Here is a 22,891-nt window from a genome sequence, read left to right as displayed (position 1 = left end):
CTCACCTGGTTGCCACCACACACGCTTGACAACATCTGAACCAAATAAGTTTATCTTGGTCTAATCAGACCACAGGACATGGTTCCAGTAATCCATGGCCTTCGTCTACTTGTCTTCAGCAAACTGTTTTTGTGCATTATCTTTAGAAGAGGCTTCCTTCTGGGACGACAGCCATGCAGACCAATTTGATACAGTGTGCGGCGTATGGTCTGAGCACTGACAGGCTGACCCCCCACCCCTTCAACCTCTGCAGCAATGCTGGCAGCACTCATACGTCTATTTCCCAAAGACAACCTCTGGATGGGATGCTGAGCATGTGCACTCGACTTCTTTGGTCGACCATGACGAGGCCTGTTCTGAGTGGAACCTGTCCCGTTAAACTGCTGTATGGTCCTGGCCACCGTGCTGCAGCACAGTTTCAGGGTCTTGGAAATCCTCTTATAGCCTAGGGCCCTAGGCCATCTTTATGTAGAGCAACAATTCTTTTTTTCAGATCCTCAGAGAGTTCTTTGCCATGAGGTGCCATGTTGAAATTCCAGTGGTCAGTATGAGAGAGTGACAGCGATAACAATTAACACACCTGCTCCCTCATTCACACCTGAGACCTTGTAACACTAATGAGTCACATGATACCGGGAGGGAAAATGGCTAATTGGGCCCAATTTGGAAAATTTTCACTTAGGGGAGTACTCACTTTTTTGCCAGCGGTTTAGACATTAATGGCTGTGTTGAGTTGTTTTGAGGGGACAGCATATTTATACTGTGTGAGGGATTAGCTCGGTGGCGGGTGTGGATGACCCCTTTGGGGGTGCGTTTTCACAGAGAGATAGCCGAGCAGAGGTTGAAAACAAGACTGATTTATTCATGCAATTTACTTCACACAATTGCAAGCGTCAAAACAGCCAAAATAAAATAAAAGACAAAATAAATCCTTGCCTCTGTGGGCGGCTACCTTCTCACGCTGGAACCTACCTAAGAAGTCTTTCCAACCTACTGTTGGGCCGACACTGCTGATCCTACAGCAGACACTCAAATGTCCATTTGTTTGCTTTTCACACAGCACAAACATTGTCCATTGAACATGTCCCTTTGTTTCTTTCACATCAACACATGTTCATTTATAACAGGATCCTTTACTCTTCAGATTCTTCACATGGAACACTTTGTCTTCTCACCTTTGAGACGTCTTCACTCGTGGTTACCCTCCTTAGCTTCACATCGCTGTAGGGGGTCTTCTCCCATGCTCACCAGCTTGTCGGGAGGCACACATCCGACTGTCCCCCTCTCCCAGCCCACACGGCGACAGGCGGCAGCAGTCCTTCTCCCATGCCCACACGGCGTCGGGAGGTACACGTATGTCTGTCCTCCTCTCCCAGCCTACACGGCGACAGGAGGCAGCACTCAATAGATTTTCTCTGGACAAATTATAGAGGCCTTGATCTCCTCATTCTGAACAGCTGAATGGTTTTCAACTTCCTGCTGGCTCTTTTTTCAGCCAACACCCTATAGTATCAGTGAACTTTTCAAAGCAGGTGGGAATGTGTCTCCTCTCAGTGACTACATTCCCAGATTTACCTGACTTCCTGTCACATACCCCCCCCTCTTGTTTCAACCCTAGGGTTGGGACACATATTTCCAGGCACGCATGTGTCAGGCACTGCTGACTCACTGATAAGCCTCCTATTATCCTCAAGCTTCCGGATGAAACTGTTTCTGTCATCTTCACTGACAGATTTCTCATAAATGCCACACAGTTTGTCTCTCATCTCATATACACATTCTTCAACTGCATTTTTGGCATAATTTTGCTCCTTCTCGTTTCTGTCATCTTCATTGACAGCTTTCTCATAAATGTCAGACAGCTTGTCCCTCATAACCGTCTGTCCAATCCACCATGGAGGACCGTGATCCATAGGCAACTCAATTGGGCTAGTCTTAAGGTCTTCAACATTCTTAAGACGCCTCTCTCTGCAATCCATAAATGTTTTCCACAAAACTTTGAGAACCTTTGCTTCACTAAGCTTTGTTCCAAGTAGGGACTCTTGACATCCCTCTGTGACTTGAGTTGCCTCTCCATACAGCTGTACACAATCATTGACTTTTTGTTGTAAAAGGGAATGATCTTCCTTCTTGAGCTTTGCTTGCTCTAAGATGCTGTGCAGAGGATTTTCCAATTGAGACAACAGGCTGTCACACATTTCTTCAAAGTGACCCCTGTTCCTTTTCCCAGAGATATCAATATCATTCAAACATTTCATATTCATAGGCAGATCTGAAGCATTTGCACTCATCAACTTCTTAAACTTTTCGCCCTCCTGAGCGAGTCGCAGTAAAGGCCTACTATTTGATTTGATATTCAGTTTATATTTCTTGCCAAACTCTTCACAGAAGTAGCCAACCAGAACATCATCAACTTTCCTTCCACCAACATAGGGGTTAAAGGCAACAACACAGTTGAACCCAGCGATCTGGGTGGTATCCATTATAGACCTCCTCTCTGCATCAGTGAAGAAGCATGGAACTGCAACACATTCTTTTACAGGTTTCTTCAATGCACTTTCTGCTGAACTATTTGACCGCTCAAGGTCACCTAGTTCCTTTTCTCTATCTGAATTCCACATGGAATGTATCTCAAGATCACGATCAAACTTCTGCCACCCGTCTTTCACCAGTTCCATTTTGGAAACACTCCCTGAAAGGCACTTATTCATTTGCTTCACGTTTTCACCAACAGCCTTAGTTTTCTCCACTAGGTGGCGTTTGCTTTTTTCTCCCAGATTTATATCACTTGCTTTAGTTTTCTCCGCTTTAGTTTTCTCCACTAGGTTTTCAGCCTGAACTGAGAAATCATCACATTTCTTACACAACTCTTTTGTTTGCTGAAGCTCTAATGATACATTTTCCAATGCTTGAAGTTTTTGAAGGAACGGTTTATTCCAAAGGGGTGATTCAAGCCACGTGTCATCACATTTCTGAGGCTCACTCAGGACAGACCCCAAAACACTGATCCTTTTAAAAACTGCATCAGGCACACTATCCCCTCTTTGGGACAGATCCTCTGTAGCCTGGAATTCCTCTTCCAGTTCCTGCAACGGAATATTCATCTCTTCTACTTGCTGTTCTAAGGCTCGCTTAGACTTTTCTAGCTCCTGAACGCTTTTCACAACATCATCCTTGGAGCTGACCAATTCTTCCATTTCTGTACGCAGCTGTTTGTTAACACTTTCTAGTTCAGCCTTACACTCTAGAGCTTCCTCCAAAGAGCGAGCCAAGAACAGGGCTTTGCTCTCGTTATCACGCACCTCCGTTTCTGCACGTGCGCGTTCTTCTGCATATTTTGCAGACACAGTCTTCTCTTCACCAAGCATCTGATCAAACTTCTTTTTCACATCTTCAACACGCTGTAATGAACCAACGCTTTCTTCCATGCGTTTTTTCATATCCGCTATCTGAGCTTGCAATGTTGCGACTTGCTCTGATAGGTTTTTCTTTGCTTCCGCCTCCTCTTTTAATTGTTCCAGGAAGCCATTTTTCTCATCTTCCATTTGTTTGAGCTTTGTGCTAAAACTCAGCCTTTGACACCTCTCTTCCTGTAAGAGTTCCTGCGTGTCTTGCAGCTGCGATTCCAAGATAGAAAAATCTTCCGCAATTTCTCTAGATTTTCTGTCTGCTTGAGAAAGCTGATTTGTAACATTGTCCAACTCAACCTGCAGTCGGTTTGCCTTCTCTGACAGCTTAGCACACAATCGGTCACCTTCTGACACCTTGACTTGCGATTCCAGAAGCTGTGCCTCTACTTTTTCCCTCTTATGTTCACAATCTCCTTTTCCCTGCATAAGAGCCTTCACCTCATTGGCTAGTTTCTGGGAATGAGACTGTAATTCTGCCACACAGGCTTCTTTCTCCTTTAACTGCTGCTGGAAACGTTGGGCTTCACCTTTCCAACTTTCACAGTCTGCACGTAATTCATCTACCACATTGCTCAAAGTGGTGAGCTCATACACAGTACTCAGTAATTTAGCCTCTCTTTCACTTTTCTCGTTGTCGCTGAGAGACAATGTCGCTTTCAGAGCAACATTCTGTTCCTGCGACTCCTGCAGGTCTATTTTTGTAACTTCCAAACACTGAAGACTTTTTTCCAGCTGATTACGCAACTCCAACATTTCACACATACTTTGCTTCTGCAAAGTCTGAATTTCAATTTCCTTTTCCATGAGGATGGTATCTTTCTCCTTTATAGTGTCTTGACATTTTTGCAACTCGACCAAAAGAAGAGCAGTGGATTCTTCCCACTGTAACACATGAGACTTGAGTAGTTCATTCATTTCCTGCAAGTTTCTATGCTCCATTTTAAGCAATTCCAAGGCTTGTTCCTTTTCTTCCATTTTCCGTTGCAAGGCATCCAACTCAGCCCTGCACACATACTCGGTTTCCTCCATACCGATGGCCTCCATTGGCTGCTGGCGTCTCTGTTTCCAGCCTGCCATGCTCTCTTGATGAGCCTTTTGTTGAGCTGCAAAGCTCTGCTGAAAATCCGCATTTGCCTGCTGTTGAGCTGCATTTGCTTGCTGTTGAGCTGCATTTGATATAATCAGATGTTTCAACATCTCCTCCATTTTGAGTTTACTTTTCATCTGAGCACACTGCGTCTCCATAGCAGTTTCATCAGTGTTGCTAGGGACAACAACCTTCCTCTTTAGTAGACTCTCTTTAGGCATGGATGGGGCTGGTTCAGACGGCAACATCCCCTCCATCCATAGAATCCGGTCTCTCATTTCATCTATCTTTGCATTCTTCAGGCGTTTTGAACGCCCCATCTTCAATAACTCCACAAACAAATTTTTTCACAGTCCAGCAAAAATTTTTCAGACCACTGTCTCTTTAACACATGTAGTTTTTCTCTCTCTCTTGCAAGATCTCTTTTCCTGCACACACAGTTTGTGCAGTCACTTGCACCAGACACAACAAAGTTCATCAAATAATTTTGAGACCCCTGTCTCTTTAAAACACGTTTTTTTTTTTTTTTTTTCTGTCAGGATCTTCTCTCCTGCACACATAGATTGTGCAATCTCATGCACCAGACAAAGTTCATCAAACATTTGCACTTCCTTGCAGGGATCTCTGCTTATGCCCACTGCATACCTCCACCATATGTGGGGGATTAGCTCGGTGGCGGGTGTGGATGACCCCTTTGGGGGTGCGTTTTCACAGAGAGATAGCCGAGCAGAGGTTGAAAACAAGACTGATTTATTCATGCAATTTACTTCACACAATTGCAAGCGTCAAAACAGCCAAAATAAAATAAAAGACAAAATAAATCCTTGCCTCTGTGGGCGGCTACCTTCTCACGCTGGAACCTACCTAAGAAGTCTTTCCAACCTACTGTTGGGCCGACACTGCTGATCCTACAGCAGACACTCAAATGTCCATTTGTTTGCTTTTCACACAGCACAAACATTGTCCATTGAACATGTCCCTTTGTTTCTTTCACATCAACACATGTTCATTTATAACAGGATCCTTTACTCTTCAGATTCTTCACATGGAACACTTTGTCTTCTCACCTTTGAGACGTCTTCACTCGTGGTTACCCTCCTTAGCTTCACATCGCTGTAGGGGGTCTTCTCCCATGCTCACCAGCTTGTCGGGAGGCACACATCCGACTGTCCCCCTCTCCCAGCCCACACGGCGACAGGCGGCAGCAGTCCTTCTCCCATGCCCACACGGCGTCGGGAGGTACACGTATGTCTGTCCTCCTCTCCCAGCCTACACGGCGACAGGAGGCAGCACTCAATAGATTTTCTCTGGACAAATTATAGAGGCCTTGATCTCCTCATTCTGAACAGCTGAATGGTTTTCAACTTCCTGCTGGCTCTTTTTTCAGCCAACACCCTATAGTATCAGTGAACTTTTCAAAGCAGGTGGGAATGTGTCTCCTCTCAGTGACTACATTCCCAGATTTACCTGACTTCCTGTCACAACTGTTATACAAGCTGTACACTCGCTACTTTACATTGTAGCAAAGTGTCATTTCTTCAGTGCTGTGACATGAAAAGATATAATTAAATATTTACAAAAATTTGAGGGGATATACTCACTTTTGTGAAATACTGTCTGCCAAACGGGCAATAGCCAGGGCTTGGAAAAAAACCCTCAGTCCAGTTTGCAGAGGTGAACAGCATTCCGAACACCTTAATAATCCAAGAGAAAATGACTAGTATGCCACAGGATACCTATTCCAAGTTTCTTAAGTTATGGGATCCCTGGTGTTTGTATGCCCTTCCAACCCTGCCCCTGGCAGTATGGGTCTCCCTGGCTAATATGACGCTCATCAGCATGCAGTACTATTCTCGCTTCTTCTTACTTGTCTTGTTCTTTTTCGTCCTCACTGCTCTTATCCCCCTCTGGACTCCATTCTACTCTTCCCACCCTCCGCACCCCCCCCACCTTATTTTTTATTTTTCTTCTCCTACTCCTACCCCCCCCAACCCATTCCTAGTCAGAGACTTCCCCATCTGATGAATTTTGAGACCCATCCCTACCCCCTCTCTTTTAATTTTGTGTTTCTCTTGATTTCTGACCTGGGTGCCTTGGGCCTGTCACTTGAGACTACCCCCGACCCTGTTGGTCAGGGCAGTTGGTTTATAGTGCTGAATATTCCAAATGTAAACATTGACGTGGTACTGTTGCTCCCGTTATCCATTTCCCTTGTATAGGAACCAAACATTCCTTTATTCATTGAGTATGGTTTACTTATTATTTAAAAAAAAAATTATTGAACAGTGTCATGTGTTAAACTTACCTTTATTTCTTTAAATACAAGCACCCCCCACATGGCAGCAACAAGTCCAGGACCCTATGACCAGAATATTAAGTGAAGATACAATTGTATATAAGTGTGTTAATACATTACATTTGTATTGCCCTTTAATTATTTGTCTCCCTGTTGGTGGCGATCCATCATTGTTTCTTGTCCCAATGTAATTTACCACTGGTGCAGAAAGCAAAGCAACATTCCCCATTGACAGCTGACACTGTCAAAAGAACAAGAGGTGGGTAGAAATCTCCCAGTGAGGATACTTGTCCTGTAGACAGCTGCCAAAAGTAGGATTTCCTCCTCGCTCTCTCTCTTAACATTGGGTCAGAAAGTAAATGTAAAATCTCCTCAATGGGAACGTTTTCAATTGTTCTAACTTTAGCAAAATTGAAAAAAAAAAAATGTCTGGAGTTCAAACCTAAAAACGAAAAAATTATATACCACTTTCATGCAGATACTCTTGATAAAAGCCTAACTCTAGGGATAGACAGCGCACGTGCGCACACACACGGGAAAATATTTATTTGATCCCCTGCAGATTTTGTAAATTTGCCCACTTACAAAGAAATGAAGGGTCTATAACTTTTATCTCATAAATGTATTTTAAATGATAGAATATCATTTAAAATACATTTATAAAATACAGATACAGAATATCAACCAAAAGTTTCCAAACAAACGTTATAAATGGAGTTGCAGTTCAGTGAGTAAAAATGGGATATTTGTACTTACCGTAAAATGCATTTCTCTGAGTTCATCGACGGACACAGCACTCAATAAATCATATCTACTAGGTTATATTGCCTCTTCCAGGAGTAGGACTAGGCAGAACAAAAAACATCTGGCTACGCCCATGGGCCGTCCTCAGCTTGGTATATAATCCCCCTCTCTGCTCTAGGTAATGTTTAGTAGCAATCAGTATTAGAAGTAGAAGAACTCCATAGAGGGGTGGGTGCTGTATCCGTCAAACTCAGAGAAAGGGATTTTACAGTAAGTACAAAAATCCCATTTTTTCTTTCGTATATCGACGGACACAGCGCTCAATAAATCATAACTACTGGGACGTCCAAAAGCAGTGCCAAAAGGAAAATGAGGGGTGGGGAAAATAACCCAAGCCTAAACAGAAGTGCCCTTAACCAGGACACAGGAGCCTTAACTGGGTCACAGAAGCCCCGTCTGAAAAAAGTTTAAAAAAAAACACCCCTCAAGAGGGAACAGCCCCTCTTAAACAGCAGTCTGCAAAACTTTGCAGCCAAAAGAAGCATCTGCAGATGCCAAAATATCTACCTTATAGAATTTTGTGAAGGTATGCACTGACAACCAAGTGGCCACCTTGCAAACTTGCGAGACTGATGCCTGATGACGGAAGGCCCAAGAAGCACTCAGTGCCCAAGTAGAATGCGCTGTGACAAGGAAAGGTAGAACCTGACCTCCAACAGAATAGGCCTGAGCCACTGTCTGTCTGATCCATCTGGAGATGGTAACCAAAGAAGCGGCCAGCCCTTTTCTTGGTCTGTCCGTAACCACAAAAGCTGCCAGATACACCCAAATCGCACGAACCACATCCAAGGTATGCAAAGAAAATTCCTTAGGATGAGCTGGCTTGGGACACAAGGAAGGCAACACCATGTCCTCATTCAAATGGAAGTCAGAGACAACTTTGGGCAGGAATCATGGACAGGGATGAAGAACCACTTTATCCCTATGGACCACCAAATAGGGACTGCAACAGGAAAATGCCGTAAATTCCAATACCCTGCAGGCCGAGGTTATAGCCACCAAGAATGTCCCCTTCTGGGATAAACGTAGACAAGGGAATCTCCAGAATATTCTCAAACGGAGGTTTCTGGTGAACCAAAAACACTAAATTGAAATCCCATGGCGGCAAAAGAGACCGTACAGGTGGAGCCACATGTCAAACCGCCTGAATGAAGGTACGAACTAAAGAGTGTGTGGCTAGGGGTCACTGAAAGAAGATTGCCAAGGCAGGCACCTGGCCCTTGATGGAACTTAAGGCCAACTTCTGAACAACACCCAGTTGAAGAAAGGTTAAGATCCGAGCCACAGAAAAGGATCGAGGATGAGCACCAATCGATTCACACCAAGAAATGTACGTTTTCCAAGTACGATGGTATATCTTGCTGGAAGACGACTTCCTCGCCTTCACCATAGTAGGGATTACTGATCCAGACAGACCTCTATGGCTCAGTACCTGGCTTTTAATAGAGAAGCCATTAAAACCAGTGACTGTAAAGCAGGATGGTAGAAAAGCTCTTGGGACTACTGGTCTTCTCTGAGAGGAAGCCCCCCAAGGGGCGTTTAGGGTCACAAGGATGATTGCATGATCCTCACTCTTGATTCCTCACAGGAACTGCGGAGGAAGCTTGAGCCGAGGATGATACTGAACTTACCGTGGCCCTTGGACGCATGTGATCTCGCCACGAACTTTGGTATCCTCCTGTGGAGCTGAACCTGCTAAAGGAGCTGCATGTAAGATTGTGCAAACAGAACTGTCTTAACGGTGGATACTGCCACACTCAGAACCTGTATGCAAATCGGGATAGAGAACTGTGTAACAGTAGCCGGTGAATCACGGCCTGTGGTTCCTGAAATTTGTCCAGAGGAAGGAGCACCCTGGTCAGAATCAAAATCAGACCTAGGTAATTCAATTTCCTGGACAGGGATAGGGGCGACCTTAGGTAGTCCAGACATTACCTGAACCTTTGCAGGAATTAAATCCGCACAAGGAGACTCAGGACCTAAAAAAACAGAAAAGAACAAACTTTGCCCCCCTTTCTTGGTACCCCCAAAAGAAACATTTTGAGGATCTCCTTGACGCGATGTTCCCCCACCCCAATAATGGGTGAGGGCAGACCTTCATGCTGAAGAGGGTCTTGTCTGCGGGTCCGGAGAAGCTAGCTCTAGTCTTACCAGACCAAGGTTGCTTGAAACCTCCCAGGGAAGATTTTAAAGATCTATTTCTCTTATTCTCAGTCCCAGAAGCACAAAATAAATGTTCTTTGGGATGAGGAGGGCCCCCGTCTGCGACGAGGCTCCTTCCCTTTTCTGGATTGTGGCAGGTAGGTACTCCCCCCCCCCCCCCCCACCGTGATACCAATAATGATTTTATCCAGGGTAGCCCCAAACAGGCGATCGCCTTGAAAGGGCAGATGAATGAGAGCTTTCTTGGAGGCTTGGTCTGTGGACCAATTCTTAAGCCACAGCACGCGCCTAATCACCACTGCTGAAACAGAATGTATGGATAGCACAGGAGCTGTATCCAAAGATGTATCATAAACTGCAGCCCATGGACCAATTGGTCCGCTAAATCAACATAAGCAGCGGGGACCTGCTCACCCCCCAAGCCCTGGCGCAAAAGCCTGGCCCATTTTGTTAGGGTCTGAGACACCAGCCATAGTAAACATGCTGCGTGCCACAGCCTCCGCTTTCCTGTCAGCCGGGTCCTTAAAAGGACAGGGATTCCTCTACTAGGATCATGGTTGCATTATTCAACCTAAAAACAGGAGGGTCCACCACTGGTGGACTAGTCCACTTTTTTAAAAGAGACTCCTCAAAAGGGTAACCTACGTTTGGGGACCACAAAGGGGAATTTTGGTTGTTCCTATACCTTACAGGAAAACCTGTCAAAGTAAGGCACATAAGGAAACACTTTTGGAGTACAAGGGGACTTATGCGTACCAAACGACACAGTCATATCTGTGGCTACATCAGCCACATCCTCCATTTGTAATGTCTCACGCACTTCAGTGACAAGTGCGTCTACCAGCGATTTTTTATTCGCTATTGCGACCATGGAGGAATCATCCTCACTATTGGACGGATCAGGGAGTGTGATATAAAGTCCCCCTGGAAGGGCCGCGTCCACAGTGGCATCAAGCTGAGAATCAAATAAGACAGACTGAGCAGGGGGACGCTTTCTCCTGGGCCTTTGCCCACACGCCACTTACACCCGGTACACTAAAGACTGCAGGACCGCCGTCAGTGCAACCATGGGAAGCTGGGGTTCCAAGGGACCTGTCCTCTTCATGAGGGGGTCAGTGAGGGAAATGTGAACCTGAGGCTCCATAAGGAAAGGGAGATCTTGCAGTACAAAAATAATATTTTGTGACCACTGAAGGATCACCTATCAGCAAGGGGAGAGATAAAGGGACACCCAAGGACTCACCCTACCAACCGAAAGAGCGCAGAAAATTCAAATCGTGGACACCATCCCTGTTCATATGTCCCGGGCAGAGGAAGAGGAAACTGAGGAGGAAGAGGCGGAGCTTCTGCATCCCGAGGCTTTGGTAGTCTCCAGCCTCTCCTGGACTAAGGGAAAATGGCCCCCGCTACACAAACATGCCCGCCAACCGGAGACCAGCCAGACTAAGGGCAAATGGCCACCATCAGCTACAAATGCTGAAGCATGCTGCAAGGATCTTCCCTGCGCCCTCCGCAACGCTACACCCCCTTCAAGGAGAACCCCCCAAAGGTAGGACACAGGTTAGGGAAGACTCTGCTGCGCACTCTGCACTGGTACCCCCCTGCACTATACCCAGACTGCAAACAGTAGGGCATGCCTAGGGGTCTCCTACACTGGGACCCCTCCATGGTACCAGGGCAGGACACACACTATCCCAGGACCCTTACAGAGTGGGGATAGCGGGGGAGACCCCAGGGGCCTCCGCTGCATTCTCTGCCCTCAAATACCCACCAGACTCCAGGTCCAGACAGCAGGAAAGGGAGTGGGGGAAGCCCAGCTCACTGAGGGATTTAAGGGGTGGAGGAGGGAACCTGCAGGCAGGTCCGACCGTAAATGGAGGTTACTCGCATCCACCCCAAAAAACCGCCAAGAGGGGGGACTGTACTTACCCTTCCATTGTGCGGGTAACGCTCCAGATGGAATCCTCGCCCCCAAAGTAGGAAAGCTTCAGCCAAGGGACCGCTGAGATTCAGACCTAAGCCCAGTCATATGCGACCCTGCGAGAAGTTTAACTTGCAGGCCAGCCTCTGTCTGTGAGGCTACGTCGCGGCTGACCTAGGGCGTAGATGCGGTCTGCACATGCTTGCTGGCTGGGCTGGGGAAATCACTGGATCTAGATTATCCAGCCCATCGCCCAGCCCGGCAGTTGATTGTAGATCTCCCAAGAGAAAAACAAAAAAGATGTAAGGAAGGAGAAAAAATTGCTAGGACCAGAGATCTCAACTGGGAGCCTAGGTCCTTACTCCTGACTAGACAGATTAAAACTGATTACCTAGAGGAGGCAATATAACCCAGTAGTTATGGTTTATTGAGAGCTGTGTCTGTCGGGGAACGAAAGAGAAATAAGTATTTGATCCACAAGCAAAACATGACTTAGTACTTGGTGGAGAAACCCTTGGGGAGGGGGGGGGGGATTTTGGTCCACTCTTCTTTAGAGATCTTCTCCAAACCTTTAAGGATTTTTGGCGGTCACTTGGCAACTCGAAGTTTCAGCTCCCTCCATAAATTTTCTATAGGTTTAAGGTCTGGGGACTGTGCAAAGGAGAAACAGGCGAAGCGCCTCTAAGTGCAGTACGTTTATTTAGGTAAAAGTGCACAAAGTTATGGCAACTCACAAGAAGGTGAATAACAATCGGCTCGATCTGGAGTCAGTCGGTGAGCAAGCAGTCCGAGGCCCAATTCCGGGAGAGAGGAGGAGATGGAACAACCTTGCCGGTAGATGAATGTGGAGGACAGGAAGAAGCCGGCTGTTGTCTGTATGGTAATGGTCTCCGTCAAACTGAAAATAATTGTGTGTCAAGCACTTTACTTTAAAGATATTTATATATATATGTATAATATCTTTTACGATTTTAAGCCATATATATATATATATTTATATATATATATATATATATATATATATATATATATATTATTATAATGCAGTCCTTATTAGTTTGCCTTTTCTTCAATATGGCCACCACCTATTGTCATTGGTTGCCTTGTTTCATGCACACTGCCACCTATGAATCATGTCCATATAAATTCCTGGCTCAGAGTGGTCTCCGTATGAACACTTGAGAAAAGAGCGTGCATGCTCCCCACGAGCTTTGGTGCATGCTCTGAAACGCGTCGTGTACTCCTTTGACCCTGTTGACGCCATGCGGCTGACGCTGCACTCCAGCCCGTCACGAGAGAACCAGCCGGTTCCGGAAGACAACAGCCAGCTTCTTCCTGTCCTCCACATTCATCTACCGGCAAGGTTGTTCCATCTCCTCCTCTCTCCCGGAATTGAGCCTCGGACTGCTTGCTCACCGACTGACTCCAGATCGAGCCGATTGTTATTCACCTTCTTGTGAGTTGCCATAACTTTGTGTGCTTTTACCTAAATAAACGTACTGCACTTAGAGGCGCTTCGCCTGTTTCTCCTTTACATCGTCCACAGATTTGTTCTTCCTGTGTGATGGAGCTGGCCCTTTGTTTGCAGAATTATACCCATCCCTCAGTCCTATTACCTTCAGTGTTCCTTCACCTTATGGACTTCCCTTATCCCTTGTGTTATGCCATATAGGTAACCTGCTTTTATTCTTATTTTTATTATTGTCATTTTGTCACATCCTCATATCGACCCTACCACACCAGACCAGAGCGCCAGCTAATCTTTTATAAGGTCTGGGGACTGGCTAGAAATAGGAAGCTACAGTATTTATGTTTACCAGTTTTGGAGGAATAGGAACAGTTGCTAGTGGGCACTGAATTAAAATAGAAGTGGTTGTGTACAAGCCTCATACATACACACATGATTACTGGCACCTTAAACACCTTTTTCTGCAGATAACAGACCATGTAATGACCAACCTAGTAACTTCTTTTAGCTGAATTAAATTTTTTTGCAGCAACAGGGACATATCTTTCCTCTAATGAAGCGAGTCCCCCCATGTGTTTCACTCATTTTATAAAATAATGCAAATGAGTTTCGTTTATTGCCATGGAGTGATGAGCCCTCCAGGCTCTGGAGGCCCAAAGGTCTTAGCACTTGTTGGCTTTCTTTGGCCGAGGGGAAAGCGAACAGAGGTCATAAAATTTAGCCTGACAAAATATGTATACACGGCAAGTAAAATGTTATTTGGATGGTGTTATTTACCAGAAGAGGCTTAAAAACGAAGAGATTGAGTCTTATACATTCCTTAAAGGTCATTTCATGTTGTGTAATTGTGCAGTTTGACATTTGGAAGATTTACTTTTCTCTATCTAATATCACAAAAGACCACAATAAATACTGACCGCAGTGATTATTGGGAAGCTGACCACAGCACTGAGGTAGTTATTAGCCAGGAACCAGCAGCAGTTTGCGATTGCCCAAAGGATGCCAGAGATAAAACCTTAAGGTTGCAGAGTAGGTAAAAAGTATCAAAATATACAAAATATATGCAAGCCAGAACAAACACAGATTTTTGCAAGCTTAAAGATCACATAACACAGGAATTTAAGGTTAATAGAACCATAAGGACAATGAAGATTGTCTTTTTAGTTTAGATAGAGTGGGCAATGATTAAAACCCATTTATTCTTATTTTTTGGCTCCCTTAACATTTTTTTCTGGGAGACAGAACAGGAAGTGAGATGAATCTCCCCACATTGAGAGGAAGTCTCCTTTTTAATAATTGTTTCCAGAACAGATGTTCACATTGGAAGATTTTTCCTAAATAATGTAGGATTTTCCATAATTTTCTGCCCCGAGGCAATGATAACCAGGATGAGGGTAAAACTCCCCAGCAGAGACACAGAAAACAAGGAAAGCCTGACAAAGTTTTAACTCCTCCCCACTTTATCCAAAACGGTTTACCTTTAGATATATGATTAAATCCAGGTCTGCCTTCTTCTATGAGGTGGGGAGACATTTGGCTGCTAGGGCTATAGGAATGTGTGCTCAACTTTAGTGAGTTAAATGTGAGCAGAGTGACAAGTCTTCCATATACTGCATGTGGGAAAATGTACACTATAAGGCATATTTATAAAGCAGTACGGCAACATTTACCAATTATTCACAGGTGGTAACGCATGCACCAGAAAGACTCACCTGCAAAAAATGTTTGTAAGATTTACTGCTTTACAAATAGGCCCCTAAAGCCAGCCATACATTATCTACTTGAAGACCAAGCCTTTTTTGGCACTTTTTGTTTAGAAGTTTCAATCAGTATTTTTTGCTAGAAAATAACTTATAAATAACCTCCAAATATATATTTTAGCAGAGACCCTAGGGAATAAAATGGTAATTGCTGGAATTTTTTTATGTCACACAATATTTGCGCAACGGTTTTTCAAACGCAATTATTTTTGGAAAAAAATACACTTTAATGAAAAAAAACCCCCAAGATATTTACCCCAATTTTTTTTTTTTGTAAAATATGAAAGATGATGTTTCGTCAAGTAAAAAATTGCGCATGCTCGTGGAATGGAAACAAACTACGGGCTTAAAAATCTCCATAGGTGACGCTTACATTTTTTTTTACAGGTCACCTGTTTAGAGTCACAGAGGAGGTCAAGCGTTAAAAATATTGCTCTCGCTCGAATGTTCGCGGTGATACCTCACATGTGGTGTGCACACTATTTACATATGCGAGCACAACTTACGTATGCGTTTGCTTCTGGGAGTGAGCACGGAGGGATGGAGGCGCATTCCATTTTATTTTTTTTCTTATTTTTTCCCGCTGCTTCTGAAAGCGATCCAGCAGCTAAAGAGCTGCTCAAACTGCTCTTGAGAAAGCCAGAAGCCAGCTGGAAAAAAAAATACTGGGGTTATGGCTCATGGTTGCAGCCATAACCCTGGAAAACCACTTGCAAAGTGGTACGTATACGTATATATACATATTGCGGTCTTCAAGAGTGTATTCAATTCACTTGTAAAAAATGTTTCTTTAGATTTACTAAAACCACATAATATGAGGTCAAACCTAAACACTTTCAATTTTCTATGTAATTAGGAATACCCTTAAACTACATAGTGGAAGGTAAATCTAAAGTAAATTGAATAAAAAAATTGTATGTATGACCAGCCTTATTGCATGTTAGGGCATAAAAAAAACAAAACAAACATATACCATACATCTCTACAATACATGCACATTTCCATTTTGGATGACGTGTTTCTACGCCACTTCCGCTTTTCTTGATGTCCGTGTTTGGGGATGCGTCCTCGCTTGTCTCTTCGTGAGCTTTGACCCCTACGGCCATGTGTTTATTAAGCTGCAGATGCAGCCATGGATAGCGGAGCCACATTTGGCACCCTTTATTCATTTATTTCAGATGGTTGGTACACTTCCCCATTAGAAAGAGGACCCGCCTGATTTCTAATGATTCACCTCCTCCCTCTTTTGGCTATCTAGAGGGCTGGTGGCAATGGGACAGGTTGCTGGGGGTTCAGGTCCTAGGGGGAACCCTGGAACCACTGCGGACTGCCATATACCCACTGGATTGTGAGTCATCTAAACCTCCCATCAGAATTGAGCCTGTTGTTGATCACCTTCTATATAAATGAGTTTCTGAGAACTTGGCTGTTCCTTGGTAAGCGCTTCCTGCATTTAGGACATTACTGGGCTTTTTGTGCAGCGGTTAATGTTTGTTAGGATATTGAATATTTTTTTAGTTCTATTTCTAGTTTTTAGCTTTAAGCTTATAAATACCACCACTGCTACAGACCTGGAGGGCTCATCTTTACAGTATGTTTGTATGTTTATATCTTAATAATGAACCTCATTTGTGACTCTGCATTTCGTTGACAGCCTGAGGACCTCTTTTGAGGTCTCGTTTGTCCTGCTCCACTCCAGGGGTTGGCTTTATGCCAGTGATGGTTCCTATACACTTGTCTCTCCATAGCTCAAACGGATGTGATGGGTATGGGAGGTAATGTCTATAAATTTTCATGGAGAACTGAGAGGGGTAGTTCTCTTTACAACTACCTGTGCATATTTAGGCAAGCATTTGCGTCAGTTTCAGTAGCACTATAACATATGCGCCAAATTCAGGTAGTTCAAACTATGGCCACTTTAGGAACCTGTTGCTATGGCAGCAATAGATTCTTTAAGTAGAGCTGGTGTGCAGAGGTACATCAGTGGAGCATGACTATGCTGCAAAGTTGAAAGTTTCCCACACAGTGCTGTATCCCCAGCCCTATTCAGCTGTCCGCTGGGATATTTCCCAAAAAGCTAAAAATGCAACAAAGAGGTACAAAATTGTGGTCATGTCATTGAGTAGGTGGCGTCTCATGGATAACTGAGAGGCTAGTTCTCCATCAGATCTTACCTAACTTTTAAATGACAGAACGGCAGGGTGGATTTCAAAAGCCTCTAATAAACTAAATCTGTCCACTGCAGTGAGCAGTGAATAAAAAGTAAGGTAGACCTCACTTAGAGCGCCTCGACCACGTGCCTGTCAGTGTAATGACACATTGGCCAGGGAGAGAGCACACTGAAAAAGGAGTGTCCTGTATGGATAGTCCGACCTTGGTGCCAGGTTTTGACCAAATTCCCAAAAGGGAACAAATGAGTTAATTGCTAGGGTTTACCTACACTACAACACAAACAATGACTGTTACAAAATGGTTCTATATATCTTTTATTTGGATGAAACAGACAGAGAAACTTACCAGGCAAAATTGCTTGTGGATAAACTTTAGGACGATTTTTCATAACCGCACAGTAAATGAGAAAATAAACAGTGCTGGTGATAAAAATTCCACTGTAGTGTGCAAACACATAATCTAAATCTGAAAAAGAATATATATATAAATATATATTTAATGGACTGCGCTAACAGAGGAATTACCCAGATCCCACTTTGAAAATAATTGCACTCCATCAGTTGTGGCATTAAAGCATCTCAAAAGCCAATGCATAAATTGTATGCGTCAGCACAGAATGCTGCCTGCACAAAAAAAGGTCACAAAGCATATATGGATTTATCAATTAAGGAGAGGTAAATAAGATTTACCATAAGACACAAAGTAGTACATAATTGTGTCTCTATGTTGAGACAAGTCAGCAGGCAACATTTAATCTTTAGGATTAATCATGCTCATAAAGCACCATCATTTTCTTTAAAAAGTGTGATGCCACTATTTAAAGAGCAGTAGAAATACTCATAAATAGGCATACCATTTCTCTCCTTATATTGTTAATGACACATTTCTGGAACGAATTACATCTTCAACAATCAATAATTGCAGAATTAAGAAAACAAAAAGCATATCCGGTTTATCGTTCTCTTACCAAATTGGCTTGCTCCAGCATATATGCTGCCATTTTGCTTGCTGTGGTCTTTGATATACAGGACAGGTATAAAACAGGAGCCATAAAGGACCCCAGCACAAATTGCCATCACTGAGCCGCTGTCAGAAAAATAAGAGCAGATAGAATATAAATAAACAAGTGTTGAACACTTACAAGTATAACTCATTTAAAAAAAGGTTAAAAAAAAATATATATAAAATAGTGAATTGCATTGCTCAAGGCGTCATCGCTGCCTGCAGACAGCTTGCTAGATCCTTTGTCATCCCGGACAGGCAAAGGTACTGTAAGAAGCCAAACATCTGCCAAATTCTTCTTAAATCAGTCAACCTGTACTAAGCATACACAAACACTGAGTGCCCACCCCCAGACCTTGCTCATCCCTCTAAAACAGGGTTCACCCCAGATCCCCCTGAAGTATGGCTCTGTGCAGAGGTTCAGGACAAAAAAGAAAGAAAAATCTACTACTGTGCTCTCTCTATGGAAAACTCTCAATGTCCCACAAAATTCGTCAATTATACCCCCTGCAATAAGTATATTAGAAGTATGGTGTTAATCATTATTCCAAATGTTTTTCTTCAACTGACTGAACAATTTGTTTCCTAGTGTAGTGAGAATGACAGGATTATTTACTTACATTATTCGTCTTTGTAAAGGTGAGAATTTGTCTAACCACGATTCATCTGATGGCATGTCCCCCTTTGAATTGACCTGTTCAAACACATTAAAAAGTCTTTTTTTTCAGCTGCACTTGCCACTTATTCAAATGACTGTCCTAAATAAGACTTATTCAAATTAAACACACACAAAAATTCAAGAATTTTATTTTGAGCTAGCACATGAGGAATAATTACAAAGCACCCAATTCAAACTGATTGAATTGCAGAATGCAGGTTAAAGTAATGTTATATACCACTCATGTTTTGAATTTAAATTAGAATTAAAATGGTTCTAAAGACTAAAAGGTTTTTTTTTTTTTTTGTTTTTTTTACCTTAAATCATTACATGCATTAAAGGTAAAAAAAAAACCTATGTCACAGAACCTCCCCCAGCCCCTACTTATACTTACCTGAGCCCATTCCTGATCCAGTGCTGTGCATGAGAGCAGCGGCTTTCTCCAAACTCTCCCTCCTCACTGGGCAGACTGATAGCGGAGGGAGCCATTGGATCCCGCTGCTGTCAATCAAATCCTGTGATGACAGAGCGGTGTCAAACCACCCTGTCTGTGTCAATAGACGCAGACAGGGAGGTTGAGGAGTTAGCCCACACCAGTGCCCCAATAGAAAGTGGCTTTCACTAACTGAAGAGGGAGGAGCCAGGAGCACCTTGTGGGGGACCCCAGAAGAGGAGGATCAGGGCTCTATGCAAAACCATTATACAGAGCGTGTAAGGGTAACAGGTTTGTTATTATATAAAAACAAAAAAAAAACCCCACAAAGCTTTAATATCAACCACTTCAATACAGGGCACTTTTACCCCCTCCTGCCCAGGCCAATTTTCAGCTTTCAGCGCGGTCACACTTTCAATGACAATTGTGCGGTCATGCAACACTGTACACAAACTCAATTTTTATCAATTTCTTCACACAAATAGAGCTTTTTTGGTGGTATTTAATCACCACTGTTTTTTTCTTTCTTTTGCTAAATAAACATAAAAAGACTGGAAAAAAAAAAGTGTTTTTCTTCTTTTCGGTTATAAAGTTTTGCAAATAATTGTTCTTCATAAATTTAGCCCAGAATGTATTCTGCTACATTTCTGTGGTGAAAATAACCCAAATCAGTGTATATTATTTAGGACAGTTATAGAGTTTACAAACTATGGTATACATCTGAAAACTGATCAATCCTGATGTAGACAGCCGATCTCATTTCCTGAGCCCCAAAAATACCAGGACAGTACAAATACCCCCCAAATGCCCGTTTTTTGGAAAGTAGACAGTCCAAGATATTCAGTAAGAGGCGGGTTTTTTGAAGTTGTAATTTTTTGGAAAATGTAGAAATTTAAAAAAGAAAATTCACAATGTTTTTTACATACCGTCACCAGTGCAGTTTAGAGTCATCATATAACTGGTGTGGCAGTGATCAGGGACACTGATTGAAAAAAAAAATAAAAAATTACAATTATTTTTTAATTTTGTTTTTTACTTTTATAAATTTTGTTTTTTAACACACTGTGACCAGAGCAATATAGTGTTACCGTAGTAACATTGTACTACTCTGGGGAAGTGATCAGGATTTTTTTTTTTTTTAAAACACATGTTTGCTTATAGCAGTGAATTACATTGCTATAAGCAAGCATTTTACTGAATGAAACAGATGCATTCAGTTTGTTTTTGTTGTGATTAGCGGTGATTGTGTACAACTGTCATGTGACCTGCTGCGATTGGTTATGGCGGTCAAATAGTACCGGCAGCGAGTCGGTACTCTGATCAGTCATTGGCTGTGTCCCGTGGACACGGCCAGTGACAGATCGCACCGCTGCAGGGCCCCATGAGTGTTGCTTTCTGACAGGACGTCATATTATGTCCAGTCAGGATATTAACCACTTTTGGACCAGAAGGATATACCCCCTTAAAGACTAGGCCATTTTTTTGTGACACGGCACTGTGTTCCTTTAACTGACAATTGATGTCCTTTTTTTCCCCACAAGCAGAGCTTTCTTTAGGTGGTATTTGGTGGCGATTTTTATTTTTTGTGCTATAAACAAAACAAAACAAACAAAAAAAACTTTACTTTCTGCTATAAAACATTCCCAATAAAAAAAAAATGTAAAAATCTAAAATGTCTTCTTAATTTTAGGCCAATTTTTATTCGGCTTTATAGTTTTGGTAAAAAAAAAAAAAATCACAATAAGTGTATACTGATTGGTTTGTGCAAAAGTTATCGCGTCTACAAACTAGGAGAAAGATTTGACATTTTTATTTATTTATTTTTAATAGCAATGGCGGCAATCAGCGATTTTTAGCAGGGCTATGACATTGCTGTGAACAGATCAAGCACCTGACATTCTTGACAATTTTGGGGGGGACCAGTGACATTACTGAAGTAATCAGTGCTAAAAATAAGCATGGTTACTATACTAATGACACTGGCAGGGAAAGGGTTAACATCAGGGGCGATCGAAGGGTTAAATGTGTCCCTAGGGGGCGCTTTCTAACTGCGGGGGGGATGGGCTTGCTGCATGAACACAGAGACCTGTGCTTGTGTAACTGCAGTGTGAGCTTGAGTTTGGCTTCAATATGTTAGTGTATCTAAATCGGCGAGCACATCCAACACTCCCCAATCCCTAGACAAGTGATCTTAAAAATGCAGCTACCTGCTAACCTTTATTCGGCCCTTGGAGCTCTATTCCCACCAATGATATGAGGCAATAATCCTCCTCAGCTCCAGTCCCCGAAGCCGACTATTTAGTGGAAACGCGTCGGAGGGACCAACTTAGCCACCTTTCTGATTAAAGTGGGAGGAACTTCATACCCTGGAGTCTGCAGCATCTAGCGCCCCCCCTCTCCCCTCTGGAGTTTTCACCATATCTCTGTATCCATTTTATACATTTTTGCCGGCCTCCATTCCCCTGAGAGTCTTCTATCAAGGCCCTTGACTGTGACATTTTTTCAGTCTTTCTTCTCAGCCCTCGGGTGTGGGATTTGGCTTACAGGCCTGTGCATGGATTGGGTGGTGGGTGGAGCCCTACCAGGGGTGTGACCAGCGTCCTTTTAGAGGCAGGACCCCTTTTGTTTGATTTTATCCAGTATCTTTGAGCTCTATGTACCATGTATTTTGTATTACTGTATTGCCTTTGTGCTTTTATCCCGCTTCAATAAAGTACTTGTCACGAACCTGGTCCTGAAGCCGAAATGCTGAGAGGGCTCTCCTTGCGGCTAGGTGCTCGGTGTCCCTGAAGGTGGAAACAGGGAACACGAAGCCCAAAGAAGCAGGGATTGCCGGCTGTGCCACGGAGCAGTAGGACCCAGTAGAGCTGATGATGGTGCAGACTGCACACAGCAGGAAACAGATTGTAGTGGCTCCAGTAAGCTGGATATGGCAAATAGGTATTGCAGGCTGGAGCAACAGGTAAGTACTGCAGGTGGGTACAGCAGGATGGGTACTGCAGGTAGGCACCAGGGTGGATCACAGCAGACAGGGTGAAGCAGGAAAAGTAGTCAGAGATGGATGCCAAGGTCAGTAAGCCAGTAACCAGCAGTCAGAAGAGCAGGGACGTAGTCAGGCAAGCCGAAGTCATACAAAGGACAAGAGACAAGAGCAGATGTGTGCTATCCGAGGTCAGAGCTGGGGGAATGACAAGAGGTATCCAAAGGCAGGCCGGGTCGGTAACAGATGATCAGAAGCATAAGCACACACACAGGAACAGGAAGCAGGAAGCTGAAGATCAGTCAGCAATGTCCATGTGCTGCAGTCCCTCTTTTAAAGGCCAGAGGGCGCCAAGATCTGACAAGCATTGTGTGAGCCAGCACACACATGTCTTTGCCGTAGTGAACGTGCATTCGCAATACGTGTGCGTGCATTTGTGCGAGTGCGGCCATATTGGAAATTGGCCACCATGCCAGGCCTACAGGCAACTCTCCTCTGGCTAGTCTCCTGACAGTACTTATCAATCTTATCCACCGCATGCCCATGTTTGAGCCTTCTATGCGACTTCTTCTTATTTCTGTTTTTCTAATCTGAGATACACCTTGCAATAAAGGTTTTGACAAGGGAAAGCAAGGCCAGACTCGTTTTGAAAAAAAAATAAAAAATAGATAAAGCTTAAGCCTGTCCGTTCAGATTGCTTAAGAGATACGTTCACAAAGAGACAAGTCTCCTACAGC

The 22,891-nt window shown here is 43.5% G+C and overlaps 1 protein-coding gene across 2 annotated transcripts in view; it reads right to left on the bottom strand.

The window, feature by feature from the left end:
- The window catches only part of TMEM144 (transmembrane protein 144), a 98,790-nt gene that overhangs the window by 5,088 nt on the left and 70,811 nt on the right, over positions 1-22,891 (bottom strand). For both annotated transcript variants that reach the window (XM_082262110.1, XM_082262109.1), the window contains 5 exons: positions 18,704-18,777; positions 18,049-18,167; positions 17,427-17,546; positions 14,067-14,164; positions 6,803-6,856 (listed from right to left, as the gene is read on the bottom strand). In XM_082262110.1, coding sequence (XP_082118236.1) covers positions 6,803-6,856; positions 14,067-14,164; positions 17,427-17,546; positions 18,049-18,167; positions 18,704-18,777 — 465 coding nt within the window. The remainder of the gene's footprint in view (positions 1-6,802; positions 6,857-14,066; positions 14,165-17,426; positions 17,547-18,048; positions 18,168-18,703; positions 18,778-22,891) is intronic.

Source organism: Pelophylax lessonae, assembly GCF_965119305.1.
Source record: "Pelophylax lessonae genome assembly, chromosome: 1".
NCBI classification, from domain to species: domain Eukaryota; kingdom Metazoa; phylum Chordata; class Amphibia; order Anura; family Ranidae; genus Pelophylax; species Pelophylax lessonae.
The sequence above is the reverse complement of the archived record's forward strand: the minus strand, read 5'-3'. Positions and strand labels throughout refer to the sequence as shown.